The 10570-nt window shown below is 42.4% G+C and overlaps 1 protein-coding gene across 1 annotated transcript; it reads left to right on the top strand.

Moving 5' to 3' along the window:
• Positions 1–1320: 1320 nt before the first annotated feature.
• On the top strand, positions 1321–10304 carry LOC117441861 (disks large homolog 1-like; the record flags this gene model as incomplete). The annotated part of the gene is made up of 7 exons (XM_034077880.2): positions 1321–1408; positions 3781–3831; positions 3922–4023; positions 4642–4814; positions 5711–5820; positions 8154–8245; positions 8902–10304. Coding segments are annotated over 7 exons (723 nt in total), but the record flags the coding sequence as incomplete, so codon positions are not given.
• Between the last annotated feature and the right edge of the window lie 266 nt (positions 10305–10570).

The raw sequence follows: 10570 nt of genomic DNA, 5'->3' as shown, positions 1-10570 counted from the left end.
ATACACCTGAACATCAGCAGGAGAGGACTCTTTAAAGTAGAGACACTACATACTGATACACACCTGAACATCAGCAGGAGAGGACTCTTTAAAGTAGAGACACTACATACTGATATACACCAGAACATCAGCAGGAGAGGACTCTTTAAAGTAGATACACTACATACTGATATACACCTGAACATCAGCAGGAGAGGACTCTTTAAAGTAGAGACACTACATACTGATATACACCTGAACATCAGCAGGAGAGGACTCTTTAAAGTAGAGACACTACATACTGATATACACCTGAACATCAGCAGGAGAGGACTCTTTAAAGTAGAGACACTACATACTGATATACACCTGATCATCAGCAGGAGAGGACTCTTTAAAGTAGAGACACTACATACTGATATACACCTGAACATCAGCAGGAGAGGACTCTTTAAAGTAGAGACACTACGTACTGATATACACCTGAACATCAGCAGGAGAGGACTCTTTAAAGTAGAGACACTACATACTGATATACACCTGAACATCAGCAGGAGAGGACTCTTTAAAGTAGAGACACTACATACTGATATACACCTGATCATCAGCAGGAGAGGACTCTTTAAAGTAGAGACACTACATACTGATATACACCTGAACAACAGCAGGAGAGGACTCTTTAAAGTAGAGACCCTACGTACTGATATACACCTGAACATCAGCAGGAGAGGACTCTTTAAAGTAGAGACACTACATACTGATATACACCTGAACATCAGTAGGAGAGGACTCTTTAAAGTAGAGACACTACATACTGATATACACCTGAACATCAGCAGGAGAGGACTCTTTAAAGTAGAGACACTACATACTGATATACACCTGATCATCAGCAGGAGAGGACTCTTTAAAGTAGAGACACTACATACTGATATACACCTGAACATCAGCAGGAGAGGACTCTTTAAAGTAGAGACACTACGTACTGATATACACCTGAACAACAGCAGGAGAGGACTCTTTAAAGTAGAGACACTACGTACTGATATACACCTGAACAACAGCAGGAGAGGACTCTTTAAAGTAGAGACACTACGTACTGATATACACCTGAACATCAGCAGGAGAGTGGAACCTTTCTCCCCTGCTCTGTATCTTAATTTATTATAATAATTTCTATCTACAATGGTTTTTATTTTCCTGGACCCAGGGAGGATGTGAGTTTAGTAAATGTTTTTAATTTAAGATTTATCCTGTGATTATTCTGCCGCTAATGTCGGACTCGAACGCCTCGATCCGTCTGTTGTTGTGTTTTGTGTCTCGGGGTGCAAAGTATGATGGGAAAACAAAGCTCTGACCCGCGTCCTGTGTTTTGTTTTGTTTGCAGAACACGTGACGTCTAACGCCAGTGACAGTGAGAGTAGCTACCGTAAGTTTCACACTCCTGACCGCTAACTGCTAACTGACCTCTAACTGCTAACTGACCTCTAACTGCTAACTGACCACTAACTGCTAACTGACCTCTAACTGCTAACTGACCTCTAACTGCTAACTGACCTCTAACTGCTAACTGACCTCTAACTGCTAACTGACCTCTAACTGCTAACTGACCTCTAACTGCTAACTGACTGCTAACTGCTAACTGACCTCTAACTGCTAACTGACCTCTAACTGCTAACTGACCTTTAACTGCTAACTGCTAACTGACCTTTAACTGCTAACTGACCTCTAACTGCTAACTGACCTCTACCCGCTAACTGCTCTCTAACTGCTAACTGACTGCTAACTGACCTTTAACTGCTAACTGACCTCTAACTGCTAACTGACCTCTAACTGCTAACTGACCTCTAACTGCTAACTGACCTCTGACTGCTAACTGACCTCTGACTGCTAACTGACCTCTGACTGCTAACTGACCTTTAACTGCTAACTGACCTCTAACTGCTAACTGACCTCTAACTGCTAACTGACCTCTAACTGCTAACTGACATTTAACTGCTAACTGACCTATAACTGCTAACTGACATTTTACTGCTAACTGCTAACTGAACACTAACTGCTAACTGACCTTTAACTGCTAACTGACCTCTAACTGCTAACTTACCTCTGACTGCTAACTGACCTTTAACTGCTAACTGACTGCTAACTGACATTTTACTGCTAACTGACCTCTAACTGCTAACTGACCTCTAACTGCTAACTGACATTTTACTGCTAACTGACCTCTAACTGCTAACTGACCTCTAACTGCTAACTGACATTTTACTGCTAACTGACCTATAACTGCTAACTGACATTTTACTGCTAACTGCTAACTGACCTCTAACTGCTAACTGACCTCTGACTGCTAACTGACCTCTGACTGCTAACTGACCTCTGACTGCTAACTGACCTTTAACTGCTAACTGACCTCTAACTGCTAACTGACCTCTAACTGCTAACTGACCTCTAACTGCTAACTGACATTTAACTGCTAACTGACCTATAACTGCTAACTGACATTTTACTGCTAACTGCTAACTGAACACTAACTGCTAACTGACCTTTAACTGCTAACTGACCTCTAACTGCTAACTTACCTCTGACTGCTAACTGACCTTTAACTGCTAACTGACTGCTAACTGACATTTTACTGCTAACTGACCTCTAACTGCTAACTGACCTCTAACTGCTAACTGACATTTTACTGCTAACTGACCTCTAACTGCTAACTGACCTCTAACTGCTAACTGACATTTTACTGCTAACTGACCTATAACTGCTAACTGACATTTTACTGCTAACTGCTAACTGAACACTAACTGCTAACTGACCTTTAACTGCCAACTGCTCTCTAACCGCTAACTGCTAACTGAACACTAACTGCTAACTGACCTCTGACTGCTAACTGAACACTAACCGCTAACTGACCTTTAACTTCTAACTGACATTTGACTGCTAACTGAACACTAGTTTCTAACTGACCTGTTACTACGAACTAAACACTAACTGACTGCCAACTGCTAACTGAATACTAACTGCTAACTGAATACTAACTGCTAACTGACCTTTAACTGCTAACTGACCTCTAACTGCTAATTTACTTCTAACTGCCAACTACCTGCTAACTGACCGCTAGCTGCTAGCTGAACACTGGCTGCTAGCTGAACACTGGCTGCTAACTGACCGCTAGCTGCTAGCTGAACACTAGCTGCTAGCTGAACACTGGCTGCTAACTGAACACTGGCTGATAACTGACCGCTAGCTGCTAGCTGAACACTAGCTGCTAGCTGAACAGTGGCTGATAACTGACCGCTTGCTGCTAGCTGAACACTAGCTGCTAGCTGAACACTGGCTGCTAACTGACCGCTAGCTGCTAGCTAAACACTAGTTGCGAGCTGAACACTGGCTGATAACTGACCTCTAGCTGCTAGCTGAACACTAGCTGCTAGCTGAACACTGGCTGATAACTGACCGCTAGCTGCTAGCTAGCTGCTAGCTGAACACTGGCTGCTAGCTGAACACTAGCTGCTAGCTGAACACTAGCTGCTAGCTGAACACTGGCTGCTAGCTGAACACTAGCTGCTAGCTGAACACTAGCTGCTAGCTGAACACTGGCTGCTAATTGAACTCTAACTGCTAATTTACTGCTACCTGCTAACTGACCTCTAGCTGCTAGCTGAACACTGGCTGCTAGCTGAACACTAGCTGCTAGCTGAACGCTAGCTGAACACTAGCTGCTAGCTGAACACTAGCTGCTAGCTGAACACTAGCTGCTAGCTGAACACTGGCGGCTAACTGACCCGCTATGTGTGTGTGCAGGTGGACAGGAGGACTACGTGCTGTCGTATGAACCCGTGTCTCAGCAGGAAGGTGAGTAAAATATATGTCTTTAAAGCCCTTTGTGATTTCAGGCTGTTTATATACATGTTGATCTGATGGAGTGATCACTTCCTGTTTCAGTGAACTACACGCGTCCCATCATCATCCTCGGCCCGATGAAGGACCGCATCAACGATGACCTGATCTCAGAGTTCCCCGACAAGTTTGGATCCTGCGTGCCTCGTAAGGAACTGACTACAAACTGACATTAATCTGACCTGCAGGGTTCTTCTTACGGTCATTAAAAACCTGGAAAAGTCATGGAAATTCAAAATGCAAATTCCAGGCCCTGGAAACGTTTTGGAAAACAATATTTTTCCCAACGTTTTGGAAAAGTCGTGGAAATGTAACTAAAGTTGCATCAAATATAATTTATATTTTATCTAATCGCCGAAATAGTAATGATGATAATAAATACTGTATGGTATAGTAATGAAACGTAGAATGGCATTTAACTGTTGAGGTGTTTCGCTGGTGAGAGATTTCAGTTGCTTCAGCGTGTGGAAGCTAGTAAGCCTATTTGATTTGTTAGATAGGCTCAACATGCAGACCTTATTTCCCTGTTCCATGTTAAAATAAACCATTTTCAGTGGTACCGCTGTCATGGAAAATTAGGTAAAAGTCATTGAAAATCATTGGTGAAAAAGTGTATGAACCCTGGACCTAAAACTGTGTTAAAAATGACTTTAATCTGACCTGAAACTGACATTATAAACTGACTATAACGGGACGGATGAACAGGCGTTCTACGTCGCGGATGAACACGTGTGTCGAAGTGTAATCTGTTCTCTCTCCTCACAGATACGACGCGGCCGAAGCGAGACTACGAGGTGGACGGCAGGGATTATCACTTCGTGGTTTCCAGAGAGCAGATGGAGAAAGACATCCAGGACCATCGCTTCATCGAGGCCGGCCAGTACAACAACCACCTGTACGGGACCAGCGTGCAGTCGGTGCGCGAGGTGGCCGAGAAGGTACCCTGATATTAAACTGATATTAAACTGACCTGAAACTAGCTTCACTCTGACCTGAAACTAGCTTCACTCTGACCTGAAACTAGCTTCACTCTGACCTGAAACTAGCTTCAGTCTGACCTGAAACTAGCTTCAGTCTGGCCTGAAACTAGCTTCACTCTGACCTGAAACTAGCTTCACTCTGACCTGAAACTAGCTTCACTCTGACCTGAAACTAGCTTCACTCTGACCTGAAACTAGCTTCACTCTGACCTGAAACTAGCTTCAATCTGACCTGAAACTAGCTTCACTCTGACCTGAAACTAGCTTCACTCTGACCTGAAACTAGCTTCAGTCTGACCTGAAACTAGCTTCACTCTGACCTGAAACTAGCTTCAATCCGACCTGAAACTAGCTTCACTCTGACCTGAAACTAGCTTCAGTCTGACCTGAAACTAGCTTCAGTCTGACCTGAAACTAGCTTCACTCTGACCTGAAACTAGCTTCAGTCTGACCTGAAACTAGCTTCACTCTGACCTGAAACTAGCTTCAGTCTGACCTGAAACTAGCTTCACTCTGACCTGAAACTAGCTTCACTCTGACCTGAAACTAGCTTCACTCTGACCTGAAACTAGCTTCACTCTGACCTGAAACTAGCTTCACTCTGACCTGAAACTAGCTTCACTCTGACCTGAAACTAGCTTCAGTCTGACCTGAAACTAGCTTCACTCTGACCTGAAACTAGCTTCACTCTGACCTGAAACTAGCTTCACTCTGACCTGAAACTAGCTTCACTCTGACCTGAAACTAGCTTCACTCTGACCTGAAACTAGCTTCACTCTGACCTAAATGTAATCTTAAGCTGACGTGTCCGAGTCAAAGGTCACGCTCACGATAGCCCTCTCCTCTCTCCTCAGGGTAAACACTGTATCCTGGACGTTTCGGGGAACGCGATAAAGAGACTGCAGCTCGCTCAGCTCCATCCCATCGCCATCTTCATCAAACCCAAGACCGTGGAGAACATCCTGTGAGTGAAACGTATCGCTCTCTCCGTCGCATGGCTGCAGGGAAAAGCACAGATCTATCTCTGAGATGTAGAGAGTACAAGTATGAGGTAGCAGGACATGTGAATACTCCAGTATTAGTACCTCTTGAGTACATGTACTCAGTATCAGTAGTACGTGAGTACATGTACTCAGTATCAGTAGTACGTGAGTACATGTACTCAGTATCAGCAGTACATGAGTAAAAGTACTCAGTATCAGTAGTATGTGAGTACATGTACTCAGTATCAGCAGTACGTGAGTACATGTACTCAGTATCAGCAGTATGTGAGTAAAAGTACTCGGTATCAGTAGTACGTGAGTAAAAGTACTCGGTATCAGCAGTACGTGAGTAAAAGTACTCAGTATCAGTACCTCTTGAGTACATGTACTCAGTATCAGCAGTACGTGAGTAAAAGTACTCGGTATCAGTAGTACGTGAGTAAAAGTACTCAGTATCAGCAGTACATGAGTACATGTACTCAGTATCAGCAGTACGTGAGTAAAAGTACTCAGTATCAGTAGTACGTGAGTACATGTACTCAGTATCAGCAGTACGTGAGTAAAAGTACTCGGTATCAGTAGTACGTGAGTAAAAGTACTCAGTATCAGCAGTACATGAGTACATGTACTCAGTATCAGCAGTATGTGAGTAAAAGTACTCAGTATCAGTAGTACGTGAGTACATGTACTCAGTATCAGCAGTACGTGAGTAAAAGTACTCAGTATCAGTAGTACGTGAGTACATGTACTCAGTATCAGCAGTACGTGAGTAAAAGTACTCAGTATCAGTAGTACTTAGTACATGTACTCAGTATCAGTAGTACGTGAGTAAAAGTACTCAGTATCAGCAGTACGTGAGTAAAAGTACTCAGTATCAGTAGTACGTGAGTACATGTACTCAGTATCAGCAGTACATGAGTAAAAGTACTCAGTATCAGTAGTATGTGAGTACATGTACTCAGTATCAGCAGTACGTGAGTACATGTACTCAGTATCAGCAGTATGTGAGTAAAAGTACTCGGTATCAGTAGTACGTGAGTAAAAGTATGCAGTATCAGCAGTACGTGAGTAAAAGTACTCAGTATCAGTAGTACATGTACTCAGTATCAGCAGTACGTGAGTAAAAGTACTCAGTATCAGCAGTACGTGAGTACATGTACTCAGTATCAGCAGTATGTGAGTAAAAGTACTCAGTATCAGTAGTACGTGAGTACATGTACTCAGTATCAGCAGTACGTGAGTAAAAGTACTCAGTATCAGTAGTACGTGAGTACATGTACTCAGTATCAGCAGTACGTGAGTAAAAGTACTCAGTATCAGTAGTACGTGAGTACATGTACTCAGTATCAGCAGTACGTGAGTAAAAGTACTCAGTATCAGTAGTACGTCAGTAAAAGTACTCGGTATCAGTAGTACATGAGTAAAAGTACTCAGTATTAGCAGTACGTGAGTACATGTACTCAGTATCAGCAGTACGTGAGTAAAAGTACTCAGTATCAGTAGTACATGTACTCAGTATCAGCAGTACGTGAGTAAAAGTACTCAGTATCAGTAGTACATGTACTCAGTATCAGTAGTACGTGAGTACATGTACTCAGTATCAGTAGTACGTGAGTACATGTACTCAGTATCAGCAGTACGTGAGTAAAAGTACTCAGTATCAGCAGTACGTGAGTAAAAGTACTCAGTATCAGTAGTACGTGAGTACATGTACTCAGTATCAGCAGTACGTGAGTAAAAGTACTCAGTATCAGTAGTACGTCAGTAAAAGTACTCGGTATCAGTAGTACATGAGTAAAAGTACTCAGTATTAGCAGTACGTGAGTACATGTACTCAGTATCAGCAGTACGTGAGTAAAAGTACTCAGTATCAGTAGTACATGTACTCAGTATCAGCAGTACGTGAGTAAAAGTACTCAGTATCAGTAGTACATGTACTCAGTATCAGTAGTACGTGAGTACATGTACTCAGTATCAGTAGTACGTGAGTACATGTACTCAGTATCAGTAGTACGTGAGTACATGTACTCAGTATCAGTAGTACGTGAGTACATGTACTCAGTATCAGTACCTCTTGAGTACATGTACTCAGTATCAGCAGTACGTGAGTAAAAGTACTCAGCATCAGTAGTAAAAGTACTCAGTATCAGCAGTACGTCAGTAAAAGTACTCAGTATCAGCAGTACGTCAGTAAAAGTACTCAGTATCAGCAGTAAAAGTACTCGGTATCAGCAGTACGTGAGTAAAAGTACTCAGTATCAGCAGTACGTCAGTAAAAGTACTCAGCATCTCACTGCTTGTGTTTGTCGTGCAGTGAGATGAACAAGCGTCTGACGGAGGATCAGGGCAGGAAGACGCTGGACCGAGCCAACAAGCTGGAGCAGGAGTTCACGGAACATTTCACAGGTAAAACAGCTGCACACTGTTCACACCACATCACCGTATTGAACCGAATATAAGACGGGTTCTATTTCCTAGAAGAAAATCTGAAAGAGGGGATTTATGTTCGGGGTCTAGACTTTTCGATGTAATTGCACAGTTTCGACAGCAGATGGCGCCAAACGAGTGTTCCCCCAGACAGAGTCTTAAAGCGACAGTTCAACACGAGAGAGAGAGAGAGAGATGGAGAGACATGGGCCGTTTCTCAATCGCGAGGATGCTTGCTTGGTAGCACATGTCTTCCGAGTCACTTCCTTCAGAAGCGAGGCAAGAATCCTTCCTGGCATCCGGAAAACGAAGAGTGGAACAGGCGAGCAAGTGTGCAGGTGTGCGTCGTATGAGAGGCCCCGCCTTACATTTCACGCCACAGATTCGGGGAAATTGGTCCGTGCGCAAAGCATTGTGGGGATTTTAAGGACGCCCCCAAACCAAGGACGCGGCCTCGGTGGAATTCCAAGTATGCTGGAGATTGGAACAGTCCTTCGGCGGCACTCGATGACGTAGCATCCTTGAAATATTGAATACGTGTCTGAAAATATAACCGGGTCGATACGGTGTGTTGTTATACGACTGACTGTAGTCTGTGTCCGTACTAAAGTATATATGATGTGTTATCATTGCAGCCGTGGTGCAGGGCGACACTCTGGAGGAGATCTACGACCAGGTGAAGCAGATCATCGAGGAGCAGTCGAGCTCCTTCATCTGGGTCCAGTCCAAGGAGAAGTTGTGAGGCTTTTATTTTGAAAGGAAGAATCCGCCTGCAGACGGCAGCCCCCCAAAAAAACCCAAAACCACCAGCGTCTCGTTTCATTTCGTCTCCTTTCGTTGGGTTTCCTGTCCACAGAGCAAAGCACACAGGAAGTACGATGACATCACACTCACGGTACAGATCCTTAATGTTTAAGGCCGGAGGAAGAGGAGGAGGAGGAAGAGGAGTTAGTTTTTGTTTGGTGTGTGTTTCACTCTCAGGCCGACACAAAAAGCAGAACTTTGCACGTTTGAGCTTTAACAGCATGTCCGTTAATAACGCCGTTTATTTCCCATCAGCCCCGTCTGACGTTTTCTTCTCCTGCATTTCAACGCTTTGTTTTTATTTTACACACACACACACACACTTCTTTATTTTGATTTTGCTGCTGCAGGATGTGAGGACGCCGTGCAGAGTTCCTGCTCCGCCACCGGGGGGCGCTGTTTCCCTCGTTCAATCTGGAATACCTGAGGACAAATATTCACTTAAAAGTACAAAGATAGAAAGTATTTTTATAATTATCTCAGAATAGAATACATCAAATAAACACATTTAATTTACACGAAAAAATATATTTTATAAATCAAATAAAACTCTATAATTTAACTTATTTTGTCTTAACTCCAAAAAATAAGAATAATTCACTAAATGTGTTGAAATAAAGAATCGCTTGGAAAATCTGTCATTATTGTTAAAAATGTAATAAAAAAAAATAATCTCATCTCGTTCTAATTATTATTAATCATTTTCTAATTAGTATCCGTTGATTTTAGGAAAAATATCTGATAAATATGACGGAAAAAAATCCTCATTATTAGAAAATATTATCTCATAATTTTGGAAAGTCATCAATAAAATTCCCGATAAAAATATTCACAAAATGTTTAAGGAAAAAAACGTTTAAATTGTAATTAAAACGCACAATTTTTCAAATAATTAAAATACAATTTTCTTGTTTCTCATAATAATAGAATAAAGTTTTTTTCGCGGAGTGGCGCCCTCTAGTGGCGCGAGCTGGAACCTCGTCTGCACACGATGTCGACCCCCAGATGATTTTATTGTAATGAGATTTTGACAGATATTTAACCCCTCGGTAAACTGCCTATTTTGTTATAATAAAAGTCTATATTGAACTTTACTTAAGCACTACTACTACGGGAATTATTTTCTTTGCATTGTTAATCATATATGAATAGAAAAGTATAAAGATATTTGAATATATATTTTTTTCGGTTTCTTTGATCACCACCTCCTCTGTCTTTTCATTTTCTTTTTTAAGCATAATAAAAACTTAACAAGAAAACTCTGCTTCTTCTTTAAAGGCGTTGAACCTCACACACACTCACACCTACCTGCATCACACACACACCAGCAACACACTCTCACAGACACACACACCTGCAACACACACACTCCAGCAACACACTCTCACAGACACACACACCTGCAACACACACACTCACACCTACCTGCATCACACACACACCAGCAACACACTCTCACAGACACACACACCTGCAACACACACACTCACACCTACCTGC

Source organism: Pseudochaenichthys georgianus, unplaced genomic scaffold (genome assembly GCF_902827115.2).
Source record: "Pseudochaenichthys georgianus unplaced genomic scaffold, fPseGeo1.2 scaffold_2068_arrow_ctg1, whole genome shotgun sequence".
Lineage (NCBI taxonomy): Eukaryota > Metazoa > Chordata > Actinopteri > Perciformes > Channichthyidae > Pseudochaenichthys > Pseudochaenichthys georgianus.
The sequence above is the reverse complement of the archived record's forward strand: the minus strand, read 5'-3'. Positions and strand labels throughout refer to the sequence as shown.